Source organism: Tachypleus tridentatus, chromosome 1, assembly GCF_004210375.1.
Source record: "Tachypleus tridentatus isolate NWPU-2018 chromosome 1, ASM421037v1, whole genome shotgun sequence".
Lineage (NCBI taxonomy): Eukaryota > Metazoa > Arthropoda > Merostomata > Xiphosura > Limulidae > Tachypleus > Tachypleus tridentatus.
In genome coordinates this window covers 144,893,573-144,912,840 of record NC_134825.1, presented here as the reverse complement: position 1 = coordinate 144,912,840, position 19,268 = coordinate 144,893,573, and the positions used below count along the sequence as shown (strand labels likewise).

The 19,268-nt window shown below is 33.4% G+C and overlaps 1 protein-coding gene across 4 annotated transcripts in view; it reads right to left on the bottom strand.

Annotated features, from left to right (window-relative positions):
• Positions 1-19,268, bottom strand: part of LOC143226068 (uncharacterized) — a 101,816-nt gene that overhangs the window by 46,171 nt on the left and 36,377 nt on the right. For 3 of the 4 annotated variants that reach the window (XM_076456518.1, XM_076456534.1, XM_076456526.1), the window contains exons 4-5: positions 18,123-18,216; positions 13,565-13,619 (exon numbers count right to left, since the gene is read on the bottom strand). In XM_076456518.1, coding sequence (XP_076312633.1) covers positions 13,565-13,619; positions 18,123-18,216 — 149 coding nt within the window. Of the gene's footprint in view, positions 1-13,564; positions 13,620-18,122; positions 18,217-18,665; positions 18,704-19,268 lie in introns of all 4 variants that reach the window. The other variant, XM_076456544.1, reaches the window with a different exon arrangement.

Here is a 19,268-nt window from a genome sequence, read left to right as displayed (position 1 = left end):
ATTGGCAGGTCTTTGCTGTTGGAAGGGGATTCCAGAGATTGAGGATGTGAACAAATGATTGTTTTGCATCTTGGGGTGAGAGAGGAAGATGGATCCAAGGAAATGCCTATACCTGGAACCAAAGGATGTGGATCTTGGGGTTTAGTGGAATGTATATAAGGAACAGAGATAAGTGTTAAAGTTGATTCATCATCTTTTTTAACCATGAGGTCAAAAGACTTTTCATTTGTTTGGAGAATGATTCTTTAGGAGGCACAGAGAGATTTGTCTGCACTCCTACGGTAGCTGTAGAACAAAGTGCAGCAACATAAGTCCGAGATGAGGTAGTGGACAGCAATTTTCGAGCCTCAAGATAGGTAATGTTATGAATTGTTTTTAACCATTGCACCTCTTTTTCTTCCAAACATTTAGGGCAAGAACGAAAGTAGGACAGGTGAGAGCCATTGCAACTAATGCAATGAGGGTCTGTTTCACACTCACAGGCATCATGGTTCTTGCCAATATGTCACCAGATCGAAGCTTTTTTACTAACTTTGGAGAGCTGGCAAGTCCCTTCTGAATGAAAAAGGAAGACATTTGCCGTAAAGTAGTGCAATATGAGAAAATGAGATACAACATGTGGTACGGATGGTGAGGATTGCTGCTTAGAAAATTCAAGATGTGGTTGTTTACCTATAGACTATTTTTTCACTATTTTATTAAGATTTTTAATTGGAGTATCCATAATAAAGAAAGAGAAATTTCGGTGCCCACTAATCCCATCCACCATGGAACCCTATGAGGGGATGCACTACAATGTCAAACAAGGACACTACACCAATCCCAGGGTTTCATGAGCACTACACCCAAACACCAGCATCAGATATAATGTCCACAACACCTGTTAAGAACATCCAACACTGGTATTTGGCTGACCCTAGCTCGAGTGGACCAGCCAACTGTCCCAAGGGGGGCTTACCCCATGACCTCCCATCTACAGGAATTCAAGACCAAAGTGGTGTATTAGGGCTGGACCCCTCAACTACTAGGATCCTCTCCTCCCCTTCACAGGTTGCCATGCACAGCAAACACGTGGGTGGATGTTTAGATCCAAGATGAGGTAAACTGAAAGAACAGAACCTTCCCTTGGAGGTCCCCTCACCACATACAGGAATCCACACCGAGGGGTCATCTTTTGTGAAATACAGCTTTCCTCCATGTATCTTTTTATCTATTTAAATAAAATATATTTTATTCAAACCCATTATTTAGTTTTTCTCTAAGAAAATTCTTTTTTACCTTTAAAGCAAGTTTTTCTCCTTCATTTCACCTACAATAAACCACTGCATCTATTCTTCTGCATTTTAAGTCCTTAAATTCCCTACAGTTATATAGATTTTGTAACTACATGCAAGGTATACTCTTACCTACTCAAAACTAGATTTTGTTATTCTTGACCAAGATCTAGTTATTGTAAAAGTGGTAATAGAGTTGTGTCCTTGAATCGTCCTAGTTATTTATCTCTCGTGCTCTTTATAAGATACAATCAAACACTTGTTTCCAAACTCTTTCACTGATGACACCATGATTTACATAAATCCACCATTGACACACGCAATAATTTTTTTAGATGTTTTTTATGTTTGTAATTATTTTTCACTGGATGAAACTCTTCAGACACTTCTAACAACTTGTTGTAACACACAGTTTGGAAGCCACTTATCTAAAAAAAATTCTCTTGCAACCCTGCAAGACCTACAACAAAGAAAAGAGTTGATTTACTTTGAAAGTGACATCCAAGGATCACCGTTCAATCACAAAAGTTATATGTTGAATACTAAGTGTGCCAAAATTGCATACTCTTTTCAAATACTAAAATGCTTGAAAAATGGCCTGTTCCATTAAAATTCCACTGGTGATGGCAGTCATTCTCATACATATCAACCAAGCTGGTGACAATATGATGAAAAGTTGCCAATAATTTATGAACAATTATGCTTATACTGAGACCCCTTAAAGAGGTCTTTATAGAAAGCCATATCATTTGGCATCCAGTGCTCCAGAAGCCTCTATACTGTATCTTTGGAAGGCATTCTTCTGATAAAGTGACAACAATGTTTCTGTCACAAACTGACAAAAACTAAAAACTGACTAAAAGGTTCTTGAAAATTCTCATAAGTCTACAACATTCTAGAAAGTTCTTGAAAATTGGACAGTGATGCAGTTGGTATGGCAAAGAAGTACTTGTAAGTAAGAGCATAAGTCTAACATTCAGCAAATGGTCAAATTTCAGTCACTACAGAAAAATCAATGCCTATGTTAACACCAGTTTCAAGTAATTCCTGAAGAATAACACAAATTATGAAAGATTATCCTCCTTATCACAAGTAAGAAATAATGAGGTGAAACATCTCTTTCAAGGTTCAAATAGTGAAGATTTTGCTTGTTTTGCAAGTCAATATGTCATGCAGCCACTACAAATTTCTAAAACAGGATCAAATGATCCAATATGTGCTGCCTAATTTAGATAGTCTGGCACTAGATAGAAAGTACTCAGAACTTGATAAACTCTGAAGCTGGGAAGCTATTCTTAAAATTTGTATCAGCAGAAAATAAAAACAATTTTTGTCAAGTTATACAGTTAAATTAATTAGTCTGTTCTTTCAGATCAAGTCATAATTTGAGGTCTCCAGGGCAGCTAGAACTAAACTGAAATGGTGAGCCCCTGTATATATATTATTATGGAAAGTTCTAAAAGGTTCTTGAAAATTCTCATAAGTCTACAACATTCTAGAAAGTTCTTGAAAATTCTTGTACATTCGAGAAAATTCTCTATCAACTACTCAGCACTGAATCTACCTGGAATGTTCTGGAAAATAGGTAAATTTGAAAATTTCATTACTCAGGTAACAAAAACAAAGTTGGAAGAAAAAAATAGTCTTTTTCCATTTACTTTAGGCATAAGCAATTGGGAAATAACACTTTCTGCCCAGGAAAAAGAAAAAGTATAAATTTTGTTTCATAGTGTAACTGAAGGAAATATTGTTCCTTGCATTCAGAGCCATTGAGCAGATTACATGTTACTAGATTAGGCTAGACTTGTAATTCCAGTTATGGTGGCTATGAGGTTGGTGTCCTTGTCAGGGCCAACAAAACAAGCAGTAAAGATATCCCAATTTTTCAGGGTTGCCCAGAAAGCCTAACTTCCAAAACATCAATGGAAAAGGATGGAGCCCAGTAAACAAAGCATTAACAAAATACAGGTGGAGGAGGGGGTAAAACCACGTAATAACTGCCTAAAGTTAAATTGTGTCTATCAGATCCACACCCAGTTGATCTTCCTGCAAAACCTGGCATATAAATGCCACTGTTGAGAAATGATGACAATATGGATGTAAACATAGGCCCTTTTCAGTAGGGAGAAAGGTTTCAAAAAATTTAAAAGTTCCATTGCAGCTTGAAAAAGATATGTGACAGCTGCATGTGAAGATAACCATTGTGAAAAAGGAAGACATCAACCACCCTTAGGGATGTATTGATAGGGCTGCAGTAAAACCAGAAGCCAAGGGTATGTGTGTGTGCAAGTATAAATACTATATATATATAGTACTGTATCTGGAGCTACCCTTAATCCCTTCACAAGAATAAGGAACTATTTTGCATTTAAAGATAGAACAAGAAAATTAAACTGTTTGAATGATGTCTGTCTATCTATCTATATATATAAATACTCTTGAGTAATGGGGTCTGTTACAAAAGGACTAGTGAGTTGTGTGAAGGAGCACAGTTTACTAAGATATCTGGAAATGCCAAATGTTCTTAAACATACATTAGAACAAATTGATACTCCACTAATATCTGAACAGTTTAAGATCATCAGGACTGTGCAAAGAGACTTTAGCTAATAAAAAATGTAAACCAGTATTGAACTGATTATCTTTTTAAAACTATAATGTAAGTTGAAATGTTTTAGTTACTAATTATTATTGCTAAAGTGAATTGTGATCTTACTTTGCTGTATTCATTGTTTTTTATATTCTGTAATGGTTGTATTTCTATTTAATGTAACGTTGGACATGTTTACATTTTATTTTGTAATATATTTCTAATTTTTGAGTGTTTCTTATGTTTTTGTTTTTCTCTTTATTACATAGTTTGCTATATTGAAGTTTTATTTCACATTTTGTACTGTTTTTCTCACTCTTAAAGGGTTCATTTTGTTGTATTTCATGAATTACAAGTACTTTTTAAATATTTGTACTGTATTTCTTTTGAGAAATTGCATAAATGTATTTCAGTGTTAAAGAATTTATTTAATATATTACCAAATTCTTCAATGTTTTAAAGAGCTTTGCATATTGACTTAGTTTTCTTTCTTAATGTTCAACAGCCTTTCATTGAGTATTTCATGCTACATTATGTTAAAAAGGGTTTATTGTAAAACATGTGACTTACAATCCTAAAATTGGTGTGAGGTTCCCTGCAGTAGATCGAGAGCATACAACTAATTGTGTAGCTCTGCACTAAAACATGAAATGAACTGCACAATATTTCTGCAATTTAACATTTTTATCATAATATTTGATAGTTCTTTTTGTAACAGCGTACGTTCTGTGGTAAAAGATTCTTATTAAAGGATTGGTGTCATGTTTTTTTGTTAAAGGGTTCAATATAACTTTTGCAATATCACTTGTCTTAAAGGGTTTTTTAATTGTGTTATGTATTTATTTTAAAAGGATGATTTTATATCTGTCAAACTTTCTATTTTAAATAAGGAACTTAGAAGTACACAGCATGCTCATCAAAGAAATGTCAGAAATAAGAGTTGCAACAGTGAAATTTGAACTAATCTCCAGTGGAACCATGGCCTGAAATAATAAAGTAGTAACTTACCACTGAAACACCTCTCAGGAGTTCTGTGACAATATTTTGATCAGCAGCAAAATATGAATTTAGTGATGAGAAAGGAGGAGCAGCAACCACCTATAACTTCAACATTGTCTTTACATATGTTGCATTCTGATGCCTTCATCAAGTAAAAAGATAGTGATCTAGAACCTACTAGTGGAGTCCCTGACCAGTATTCTAGTGGACTATGATTCATGGCTAGTTATACATTAGAGACTTTAGTGTAAAGTCCAGGTGACATTCTATCATGTAATGTGGGCCTACTATTTCCAAGAAAAGGATCTGCGCTTTAATAATAATAATAAAGAAAAAGCTGCAGGGCTACCTGTGAGCTTTGAATAAGTTGATACACTGCAACTCTAGATATCTACTATCAACTTCTCAGTGTATTAGCTTGTTGATAAAGGTATTTTGCTGATCATGTATTATGCACATGCTGTAAATAAGCTGTTTTAAGTTTTAAAATTACTTTACAATCTAATTATTATGTTTATCTACAATTTTCTTTTATGATTTGCCTCTTCCGAGTTTCATTTTTATTACATTTCAAAGTATTTCGTCTATAATTTTAAAATACTTTCTATTATGAGTAATTTACTCTAAAAGGATTTTGTTAATTATGATTTTTTTCCCTTTTGACAGTTTTATTTCTATTATATATAACTTTTACTTGGCTCAACTGTTTATGTGATTTTAATTATATTATGATGTATTTCATTTGTTTCATTCAACTTTAGTTTTGGGTTTAAATTTCAGTTTACTTTGATCGATTTGAATGCAATTAGATGTTATTTATTTATTCATATGCTTCAAACAGTTAACAAATGTTTCCCTACTTTTACATATTTCTAGATATTATGTCTCTATTCTTTAATGTTAGAATAAACTGTGCACATATTTTGTGGTCAGTTTGTTTAAAAATATTTCTGTAGAGTTGCATATTTAAAGGGTTAATTTTTTTATGCATAAATGGCTTTTATTGTGTATTCTATATTCAATGGAGGTTTCCAACTATTATTTTTATTACATTTAGGCCATTTGTTATAGCTGGAAGATGTGCACACATTGCTAACTTTGTGACTTACCGTGGTGTGTGCCATGCCTTTTCTTTTTCATACAGTTTGACTGTTGGGGGTTGGAATTTTTGTTTGATTTTGCTAGACTGCATTTTGAATTTTAAACTTGTATTAAATTTGAAGTCAGTTTTTACAATAATAACATCTAAATTTTTTCTCATATTCTAACTTGGAACATACTAAATACAATTAAAGTTATGTCTTCAGTCAAAAAAGATACTTTCTACAATAGGGTCCCAACTACAGATAATATTATTGCATTGTGTCCTAATCTACCTTCTGTACGTGAAACTGTTCTAAGACTTTACATGCACCTAAAATAATTCAGAATTCTTGTGATACAATTTCTGATTAGTCAGATACAGAGAGATAACACAAACAATAATTTTGTAGCTTTAGCACTTCAAAATGATTTGTCTTGGAATAATTACAACTGCTGTGAAATATTGTTTTTGTTTCCTTAAACCTGTTGATTGTGTGTGTTTGAAGTTAAGTAGCTGAACCATTTCAGTTTGATGAAACTTTTTTAGAATGGATGGCAACTGCTTATTGTGGAGACACAAGTATAGAGGACGATGTTTTGAAAGTCTTCCACCTTTTGTCTTCAGGTCAGTGTGTGTTTGTAGGTGTTGTCGGTTTTTTATAGTGTTCTGGTAGATTGTGGAGAGCGTGTTATTATTGGTTGGCTTATCACTGTTTCTGATTGGAAGAGAAATTTCCTGTAGATTCAACCAATGGCAGCCACAGGTTACTCACCTCTAATCCAGAATCTCTGCCATGGTTGAATTTTGTGTTTTCATGAGTCTTGTACTATCTTTATGTTCTTTTATTCTTGCCGTGAGTTTTCTTCCCATTTCTCCAATGTATGTATTGTTGCAAAAATACTGTTACAAGTTTAAAGATACTTTGAATAAACGAAGGTAGTTTTGTTGTACAATATGAAGTCATTTTAGAAAGAAAAAAAGTAATTCATATTTATTTGAGTTGTTTTATTTTTTGGTGGTTATCAAGTCATTCAAATTGACTAACATTGTACAGACTTGAAGTAGAGAGTTAACATATATAAAGTTTTACTGAAAATAAACATTTGAAATGTATTTAGGAGGCTTTAGAGATCACACAAATGAAATTTGAGATTTTTGAGATGAAAAAAGTATTTTTAATGTTAACATGGAAATCACTTTGCACATGGACTATTCAAAAGAAATGGTGTTGAAACACTCAATATATTCATGGAAAATTTTTTTTAGCTTATTAAAATACTTCACTAAAAAAATGATTTCTTTGCATGCAAAAGACTTGATGTTTGTTGAAAGACTGCCAAAATTCATGAAAACATACACACGACATTAGGCGTTTATAGTATCAAACTTATAAAATATACACACTGTATTAGGCGTTATTAGTATCAAACTTATAAAATATACACACTGTATTAGGCGTTATTAGTATCAAACTTATAAAATATACACACTGTATTAGAAGTTATTAGTATCAAACTTATAAAATATACACACTGTATTAGGCGTTATTAGTATCAAACTTATAAAATATACACACTGTATTAGAAGTTATTAGTATCAAACTTATAAAATATACACACTGTATTAGAAGTTATTAGTATCAAACCTATAAAGACATTAAAGGAGTATACAGAGGTCATGTGGTTGGTCAAATTGATTGAGTCCATACAGAGAGAGTTAAGTAATTGTTAAATAAGTACAGCTTGTTAAATTTATTTGACCAAAACTTTAACCTTGTGCTGGAGAAATGAAACTTTTATTTTTATGTGAACATCACAAAACAAAAATGTTAGAAAATTTCACAGAATTCACGTCTTTACGAATTTTTAATGTTCATTTTGTTCAATAACTAAAGCCTAAAGACTTGTTTTATCTGTTGCTTAATATTAAGAAGGTAATTATGAAAACTCAAACAACAAGAGGATTGACTTTCGTAAAACACTGAAATATGTCACATTGAAGTTAATTTACATACACATACATAAAAATATTTTACATGCAAGTACCTCATTTTATTAAGAATTCATCTGATAGAGCTCAATATACTTCAATAAAAGCATTTAAACAAATGCAGGTACAAATGGTAGGATTTATATTGATTTTTTCATGATCAATATAGATATCATGCTTTTTTTATTGTCAATAAGATTAAATATTCTTGGTAATCACGATAAATTTAAGTAACTGATAGCCATGTTAGTATTATATGGAAAAGCAAATGATAAACCGATCAACTTCTAATGATGACTGGGGTGTTAATTCCAAGATAGAACAGCCCTTCACTGGGCAGCTTGCCTTCCAAAGCAACCCAGCTTCCCAGTGAAGGGCTATACTACCAAAAGTGTTAAGATTTTCTTCAGATGAAGTTAGTCATGTGAGTCACACATTTGTTTTTTTCAATTTCTTCTTTTGCTAGTCTTCAATAAAGTTCTTCATACACATACACCAGAATGGTTAACTTAAATAATAAATTATTATGAGTAAGAGATTGCAATGATGTCACTGATGACAAAAAAAATTGAACTTTCACAAAAAACAGCAGTAGCTATTAACTGATTTGTAACAACATATTAAAGCATTAATTGTTTAACAGAACTTCAAAAAGAATCATATGCTCAAATTCAGTGTAAAAGATACTTTCAGAATAGAAACTAGCATGCAGAATATTAGCAAACAGAAGTATTATTCAGCCGAGATATCTATAACCTTAAACAAAAACATCAAATGGGCAGATCTCTATTAGAAGATGGTGAGTATACTGACTGTGGGCATTATCATATAATGGTGTTGAGGTGTGAGAAGCTAAGAGGGAGAGAAAAGTTCTGTGTCCTTTGACACCACCCTCAATGGAGCTCAATGAGAGGATGCACTACAAAGCAAAATAATTGGCAGCAACATCAGGGTTTTGTGGACACTATACCTGATCACCAGCATCAGACATAATGTCCACAATAACTATTGAGAATGCCCAATACTACTACTCAGTTGACCCCGGCCCCAGACGACCAGACAATTGAGCTTGGGAAGCCACCTGAAGGCCACCCATCTACAGGAATTCAAAGCCAAAGTGGTGTGTTGAGGTTGGACCCTCAACAACCAGGATCCTCTCCTTCATGGGTTGCCACACATACTAAATATGTAGGTTGATGTTCAGATACCAGAGAAGGTAAACTGAAAAGACAGAATCTTCTTCGGGAGGTTCCCTTATTATGTACAGACATTTACAAAGAGGGGTAAAGGTCAGTAAAAATAGCAAACAAGGGAATGGGTTAGGTGATTGATTTGATATGAAGAACAGTCTGAAAGCATCCACATTCAGGGCATAATATACTGACCAAAAGTTAGAGAACCCACCCATTAAATGTAGAAGGAGAAAGATCCCTGGTAGAAGAGGGGTCCAAGGGCATAAACAAACTATGATGGAGATCTTAAAAGGATTTTTTTTAAAATAAAAAACACCTAATACAACATCATATCCAATCTTGGTTTGAATGACTGTAGGTGTGAAAAATAGAAGGAATAAATATAGAAAATAATGTGTACTCACCTTCCCACAGATGTCAGGGTGAAGAAAGAAAGCCTGACAAATATCATACAGTTAGAGTGTATCCCCTACTCAAAATGTCCTAACAACAGAAAAACAAAATAAATAGGGAAAGAGCAGATAAAGCAGCATGAGTCATGGTGGGGGGAGGAATCAAACTTTTCCTAAAATTTCATCTGCAGCATTATGAATATCCCCAGACATAAAGTGCAGAAAAGAGAGGTAAAAAAGAATATCAGAGAAAGGTGAAGATGTGAAAAATGAGCAAAACAGGAGGAAAGAAGCAAGCAACAAAAAATTCATAGGTTGAGAATCAAAAATGGGAATGACTGTCTATGAGCTGGAGCATAAGAATCAGAAAGGCACATGGTGATGGCTGCAAAGTTGTTCAAGGAAGATGTCAGTGGGAACCTGAATGCCAGGTGAAAGAGAAAAGACCAAATAATAGCAAGGATTAGGTTGATTGATTGACTGATTTAGTGTTTTATGGCACAAAGCAGTGAGGCTATCTGCGCCAGACATTCGGTAAAACTGTAAAAAAAAAATAAATAAATAAATGTAGTAATAGACATAAATGGAAATAAAGGTAAAACAAAAAAGTATAAAACCAATGTTGATACCTAGTCTACAATGTTAAGATAGAAGGCAGAGTATAAGAAGTTGTAAGGTATTTACTCTAGCAAAAAGGTAATGATCATAACCCGCCAGGAAGACTAACAGGTAAGTTCAAGAACCACCGTCAGTCACCTGAAGTTGGTCTTTCCAGTCCTGGTTCCAGGTTATGTGTCATAGCAACCAGTATCAAAATGTAAAAGAATAGAAGTTTTAAAAGATACATAGCAAAATTGTAACAATGAGTAGCCAAATGTCCAGTAAAAAGATAAAGTCAAGTAAATGGAGTAAAATTTGTAAAAGTAATTGAAGATATAAGCAAAACGGCAATTAAAACAGAAAATGGCGTAAAAACCAATGTTGACATCCAGTCAACAAAGTTGTAAAGAACTACCTGTAGCAGAATGGTAATGATCATAACCCGCCCGGAAGACTAACAGTTAACTATAAAAACCACCGTCAGTCACCTGAAGTTGGTCTTTCCAGTCCTGGTTCCGGGTTATGAGTCAATATGGCCAGTACTAAAAAGTTAAGTAGTAAAAGTGTGAAATGACATGCAGCAAAAGTATAATAACAACTCGCCAGGACGACTAACGAGTAGTTCAAACAGTAGCGTTAGTCACCTGAGGTTGGCCTTTTCAGTCCTGGTGTCGAGTTATTTAATGCTCTGGCCATTGTCCAATGTCATATTGAAGGAGAGAGATTAAAACTGTAAAAAAGGAGTCACAATTAAAAAGGTGTAATGAATAAATATGCAACACTTAAATGAGATTAAAAAGATTAATGGCCATTAAAAAATTAAAAACATTATCAAGGTGGACAGAATCACCATCACCAATAACTCTGTCCAATGTAACAGACTGACCCTGGGAAAAAATATGTTTAAAATATTGCCGTCGTTGGAACGTGTAGCAATTGCAAGGCAAGTATAGAACTAAGCAAATCAGTATAAATAGTGCAGTTGGAGTACTGCTCAGCTGCAATATGATCCAGGGCAAGAGATATGGCATACAGTTCAGCAGTGAACACAGAAGCTGTAGAAGAGATTCTGCGCGCGCAACTATTGACCCATAGCAAACCATAGCAGAGCCCACTGAATTACCTGATTTAGAACCATCTGTATAAATGGGAACTGAATGATTGTTTGAAAGATATTCATTGAATAAAAGATGGTACTTCCAATCTGGAATCTCTGCCTTTTTTAGGTGACTGAAAGAAAGGTCACATTTGGGGGCTGTAATAAGCCATGGTGGGATGGGCCAACCTGTGGAATCTGCAATGTTATCCAAGGACAGACCCAATTCATCCAATTGCGCCCGGATGCGTAGGCCAAACGGAGCAATGACAGATCGTCTGTTCTGAAAAAGTACTGCCCACCGAGGAAGGAAATCACATTTCCTGGTGGGATGCTTTGGTAAGGAATGAAGTTTCGAAGTATATTGTAAAGATAGTTCCAAACAGTGAAGGTGTAGAGAAGGTTCATGAGATTCAATGTATATACTTTGAACTGGAGAGGTACGGAAAGCCCCAGTGCAGAGTCGAAGTCCTTGGTGATGAATGGGGTCCAGCATCTTTAAGGCCGAGGGTCTGGCAGAGCCATAGACCATTGATCCATAATCGAGTTTCAATCTAATAAGAGCACGATATACCTTTAACATTGAACAGCGATCTGCCCCCCCAATTGGTAGAAGAGAGAACACAGAGGATGTTCAGTGCTCTTGTGCATTTGACCCAAAGCTGCTTTAAGTGTGGTATAAAGGTCAGTTTACAATCAAAGATAAGCCCCAAGAACTTGGTCTCCGGGACCACTGGCAGCAAAACTTCACCGATATGAAGTTCAGGATCAGGGTGAAAACCCCCGTCAACGGCAAAAGTGCATGCATACAGTTTTGGAGAGAGAGAAATTAAAGCCGTTCGCCAGAGTCCACTTCCGTACACAATTGAGGGCGGTTTGTAGTTGCCGCTCAATATATCTCGTGTTTGACGACTGACATGAGATGTGCAAGTCGTCGACATACAGCCCATTCGCAACAGTGAGAGGGAGGTGTTCAGTGATGGCATTTATCTTTATACTGAAGAGTGTAACACTCAATACACAGTCTTGAGGGACTCCAAGTTCCTGTACAAAAGAACGGGAAAGTGTCGAACCTGCACGAACTTGGAATCTCCTGTCCATTAAAATTTTTTTAATAAACATGGGTAAATGGCCACATAACCCATATGTATGGAGGTCTCGCAAAACGCCATACCTCCATGTTGTGTCATAAGCCTTCTCAATGTCAAAGAATATTGATACAAGATGTTGGCGGTTGAGAAAGGCTTCTCTGATAGATGTTTCAAGATGAATTAGGTGGTCTGTGGTGGAGTGCTGTCGACGGAACCCACACTGGGTGGGCGAGAGGAGGTTGTTTGATTCAAGGAATCAAACAAGACAAGCATTAACCATCCTTTCTAATGTCTTACAGAGACAGCTCGTCAAAGCAATTGGACAGTAGTTTGAAGGAATCTTGGGATCTTTCCCTGGCTTAGAGAAAGGTAAAATAATAGCCTGGCACCAGGCATCAGGAAAAAACATTCTCCTGCCAGATCCGGTTGAAAACAACCAGAAGGACGCAAGGATTAGGATCATAATAAATGGAGTAGCCCAGATGGATCAGCAAATTCACTGTAGTCCTTAAATCATATGTACAGGTAAAGGAAGACTGTTTAAAATCTAGAAATTATTTCAATTTGTTTTGGATTTTGCATAAAGCTACATGTTGGTCACTTGTTCTATCCTCCTCTAATTTAGCAGTGATAGACTAATGGGAAGGCAACTAGTCAACACCAGCCACTGTTAATTTTTAGACTCTTTTACCAACAAATAAATTTGTTTGACTGTCATGCACTTTAACACCTCCATAGTTGAATTGGGAAAGAACGGTCAGTGTGATGGTAGATTCAAATCTGTGATTTGCAGATTATGAGGTGAATACCCTACCCATCAGACCATGCCAGGCAAAAGACAAGAAATGCAAAATACTTTTTACTTAAAATTTATTTCTACATATAATAATAATAATAATAATGAAAACATCTATAAAATGCTGCTTAAAACATATTTCTGACTTCCTATATATGGTTAGATTATTTAAGTGTAAGCCCACATTAATGATTTACTTTACAAATAGTTTATTTAATACAATGACCAAATTAATTTTTTACAGCACTTGTGATCAATCATGTAATTAAAATTTTGTAAACACAGTTTCATATTATAATTAATCTTCTGTCCAGTGACACTGACATTGAAAATGCATAAAATTTTACAACAGCACATAATATAAAATCAATATTTACTACTGAAATTAATTCCAAAATCTAAAATAGTGAACAAGTTATCAATACAATTGTATATTTCAATAACTGAGGCTAAGGCTTACCCGATATATCCTGAAGTGGCTTCAGATAAGGAAACAAATGTAATGTGGCATTTCCCTGAAGAGAAAATAAATCATATGATTTTTCAAAGCAATTACAATCTCTATTATTAATTTTAAGAAGCATTATTATTATTATTATTATTCATGAAGAGATAAATCATTGACATATGGAAAGTACTTTCTTCAATGTAGTTCCCTCTGCTTAGTTTTTTGTTTAAATTTTGTAAAACAAAACAAAAAAGTTCTGTGACAGTCAGAGGTAAAAAAATTACTAAACATCTTTCACTGCACAGTGAAAAACTTCTATAAAATATGTTAGTACTTTCTACAATTTTAACTAATTTAAAATATGTATTATACTGTCATGTCTAAACAAAAAATTAAACTGTGTTCCATTGAAAAATGGTATCCTAACACAAAATGTCATGTTTTAACTGTAATTGGTCTAAATTAAATATATTACCTTCATACACAAAAACTGCTATGGGTAAAATCAGTTTTTTTGTTTGCTGTTAAACACAAAGCTACACAATGGACTATGTTCTGCTTACTGTAGGTATAGGATCCTGCTTTTTAGCAATATAAAGCCTCAGAATTGCTGCTGAGCTGTTGAATGGGCTATAAATATATTAGGTAACATACACAGAAATGGGCAAATGAAATAATGTACCAACATAGTTTCAATGGGCATTATTTCAAATACTTTGCAATAAAATATATTTTTCACTGATAAAATTCATTATACTTTAAAATAGATTACATTGCCTATCGTTTAAACTTATACATTTTTAAAACTTGACCTTTGTTATTTTGTATGGCATTTTTCACTCATAAAAAAGAAATATACTACTACACTAACGATTGTACTGCCACAGAAAGGTATTGCTACTTTAATCATATGTAAGGAGGAATATTACCATCAAGTTTCAAACTTTAATTAAAGATGGCCACTACTAAAACTAACCCAAGAGACAACACAGGGAAGGAAATGAAAGAATTCCTCATGAAACATCCAAAATAACTTGAGACAAGAAACAGTTGAATAACTAATGTAGAACTGGACCTCTCCCTAACAATAATGTTGTTCTTAAACTGCACAAGAAAGCAGGACTACCTTTTAACTGCTGAGATACACCATGTCATGCCTGAGCTATCTATATTTTAGATATATAACATTAATACCTAAAAGAGCTACGCATGTAAGAACTTGTTCCACTTCACAGAAATTATACAACCAACCATTACAGCCCCACAAGATACAATGACAAACTTCAAAGTACACTAAAGATACTCCAGTAGCAGCTTGGAAATGAAAGAACTTTCAAGGAGAGCACCTAACCCAAACAATCTCTATTATAATAAAACTTGCAACCTTCTCTTAAATATCAACACAACTCATTTTCAACATAACGATATATACTACAAACAGTAATACAATAATATAGCCAAGGACTTACCAGTACTCAGTGATGTTCAAATGGAATGGAACATTTTTAAGATAATGTCCTCAAAACAGCTGGCTTATGAGACAGGATGTGGCTATGTTGCCAATACATTAGTATACTGGCCACATGCTATAAAATAAGATTCCAGAAGTTATGAACCATCTGCACACACAACATCCAGCAATACAACATACAATGGAAACTGATGATAATTATATACTCCCATTCCTGAATGTGATGGTAACACCAAGATGCATGGCATTATCACACAAGCTTACAGAAAATCTGCTGACACTGGACCTCAAAAATAAACCAAACAATCCTAGTTTCCAGAATTAACAAGATTTGTAATGCACAAGATACTAAGGAGGGAAAAATGCATTATTAACACTCTTTTCAACAATGGTTACTCTGAAAATTTGATAAACAAGAAATCAAATGGTATGAGTAGGCAGAAAGAAATATACAAGCACTCAGCAATATTCACCTTTATTAAAGGTTTCTTTGAAAACATATAGAAGATATATAAACAGCATAGTCAGAACAAGATTCAGCAACCATAACATCATACAAACTCCATTACTACCCACCTAAAGATACAATGAAAAGCAAAAATATCATTCCACACCTTGAAGAATGTTAATATCAATACATTAAAATAAAGGAGGTACAAAAAGACCAATAAAAGTATGAATTCAGGAGAATAACCAATATACAAGACTGTAATATCAATAGCCCATCAGGCTAGAGAAGACTACACAATATAATGGAATACTACTATAATAATAGGACATCAACCACATACAAGAAAGAGAAATTAGGAGAAGCCACCTATATCCACCTGATAACACAGTCACATGAACATACAAATAAAAAACCCTAAATACCTATCTTGAAAACATTTATGTACTTAAGTCCTGATGGAGTAAACCCCAGCTCAGTAGTTAGTACACCAGCCTCTCTATCAGGAAGCCACAGGATTAAATCCTGGCCATTATCAACAAGTAGTCTATTTAGGAGCCAGCATATTTAATATAAACTATATTCTAGTTCATAATTAGTATATGCGATAATAATAAAAAAAAGAATCAGAGAAACATTTCGAATTAAATCTAAAAGTTTTTTGATCCATAAAAATACTCAGATCTGGTCTCCATTTGTAACGTACTGGGATAATACAAGATCATGTATTTAAATAATAAATTAAAAACAAATACACTATTCAGGGCATGTGTGTGTGGATTCTGTTCATTTCCCAACATAAACTGGATAATAACATTTTTATTTTTATGTATAACTATACTTAACACTATTGAACTATTATACTAAGCTAAAAGTATATTGAAAAACATACCATAAAAATGATTTCAAACTATGTGGCCAAGAAAGTTTACACAGAAATACAGTTACTAACTTCAAATAACTTTTGCAAGTGAAAAACTTTTAAATGTACAGAAAAAATGTACAGAGAAATACACATCTGTTTGTTTAGATTTTTTTAAAGGTAATGGCAGCTGCTTAGGATTCATTGCTATGAGGGACTAACAATGAGTAATGTTTAAAGATGACGATGCAAAATCCAAAATTAATATGGTTAAACTACTAACAAATGTGCCACACTGTTCTGTTGTACCATTCCCATAATTAAAAGTGATTCCACACACTCATGAATAGATTTCAAAAGATGATATGTACACATGATTTTGAACCTTCCATAAAATATGCATGACCATAGACTATATAATAACATAATAATATCTATTTGTCTGCCCTTAATATTTAAGAGGTAAGTGAATTAGAAAACTTCTGGTTTCCAACAAAGGAAAGGTTTGTAGTACATTAAACAATGTTCTACTTTTTGTTTTTCTTACTAGTCAGTCAAAATACATTAATTGTAAAGGTAGATTTGTTAATATGAAAAATCTTTTTTATTTTTACTATCAACATTTATTTTGAAGTCCTTTTTATTGTCAAATACTATAAAGGGTCTTTCACTATCTCCTTCCTAGGGCCCAAAAGTGACTAAATGGATGAAAGGAAAAGAGAAAGAGGGAGAGAGAGCGAGAGAGAAATTAATTTTTAATAAAAGCAAAAGTAATGTTCAAAGAAAGAGAAGAAAATACAGTATCTGTTGTTTTTTTTCTGATACTGACAAATCAATGACTTTTGGGATATTAAAATGATATTTCTGATTTATTTTGAAGTTATTACTTGCTATTCTCCTTAATGCACAACATTAGAGTGCCATATGCTTTTTCAGTTACCCAAGAAGGGTTTGTTTCTTTAAAAACTAGTATGATCCTAACTAACCTTTATCTTGATAACCTTGGAATTACATGGATCCCAATTGTATAAACAAATTCCTTTTTTTTTTCAAATCCATTTATGCACTAAATTACTTCTAGGTCTGTGACTATGTTGAAATATATTTATGCATACAAAAACAATTACACAAAATTCCATCATCATTACAAGTAATTCCACTTGAGTTCTCAATCTCATGAAAACACTTTCTCACCAAACTCATTGTACAGTTCAATAAGAACTATTTTAGCACTACAAGACACTATTGAAATGTATTGAACAGTAACCACCCTCCCAAAAAAAAAACTGTTTGGCTCCTCATGTCAGCACAGAGTTAAAAGAATTTCAAGTCTCAGAACATAAAATATTTCTATCACCATTTTGGATAAATGTTTGATTGCAAGTTCTACGTCACTTTGTTTAGAAATTAATGTACGTAGCCATTAATTAACATATACAGACATTCTCTAAAGTTAGACATAAGTATATTTAAAAAATTAACAGAAACATGTATATGATGAATAAAAAATAGGAGAGAATGAACTGAACAAGTAAAACAATTTATATTTCTTAAAAAGCCTCAGCAAACATACAATATTTGTCTCTCCTCCCTTTTTTTACACACTAAAAGTATGAAGAGTGCATATTTTTACAGTCTGAATTATATATTAATTATCATTAATAGGAATTAAAATGTATTGTCAAATGAAATCAATAAAGTGAGACTATAATTTCTCACATATGAAAGACATCATTCACACAAAGTTATGATTTAAAGACTTTATGTGGAAGTGACCTTCAAGACTCACTGTTAAAGATTCTCTTTTTCTTCCACTTGTTACAATGGTAAATCCTTGAGTTTCAATGGCAACACCAGTTTTTTGAACATGTTCTTCAATATACCTAGATGATTGTTAGATAGGCTAAGGTGAGGTTAAAAGCTGTAAAGAAAGACACAAGCAGGACAGAATACAGGTCAAAAGTAAAATTAAAAAGAGAGAAAAATAGATAGAAATGTTTTAATAAGGTCTTTCACTGAATTTGTACTCGAGCTTGGTTTGACTTAATTTCAAAGTCAAAAGATCCATCTGATGTATGAACTTGTTTTATATTTTACCAATTGGAGCCTGATTACAATAAAATGCAGACAAGTATTCCAGCACAGTATTAAAATAAATATGCTACTGTATAACAATGAAGCACATATGTATGAACTTTATGAAATACTTGCAAAATTTCTAAAATTCAATTTCAAACACCATTTACTGTTATTTAGAAATTCAAAATTCTTGTTACATTTGGTTTTTCTTACTTTGACACAAAAAAAATAATGAATTACTTTCTTTACTTACATGATAAAATGATCCCAATTACCAAGGTAAAATCCAGTCTGTGGATCAAGGAGACATTTTTTAGTCAATTTATTCTCAAACAAAGCTTTCTGATACTCTCCTTTTTAAATTCTAAGTACAGACTTAAACTTCTTGTGATATTTAGAATATGAATTGCTCACTAGTTTTCAAGATATGAAGACATAAAACACACAAATGATTTTCCTATATTGAAAATATATTTCCAATAGGTATTTACTTCCTTTCATATGCATATTCTCAATAAATGCTACACTCTGCATGCAAAACTTTTTTTACATGCCAGATGTCTTGAGCTTCCCTGTACCCCACAATCAATGTGATTCATTGGTGGAAAACATCATGCAACAACTCTTCATCAACAGGAGAGCAACACACAGTCTTGACACATGCAACTCCCTCTATTTGATTCTACCACACTATCACTTCAAGATTAGGCAGAAAGGAAGAACCAGTTTTAAGTGGGAAGAAAAGGTGAAAAATGTTAGAGTAGGTAATTACTTGTCAGAAATATATTTTCAGTATAGGTATATAATGTCTTCTGATACAGTATATTACTTCCTCTCACATGTATAACTAGAATCC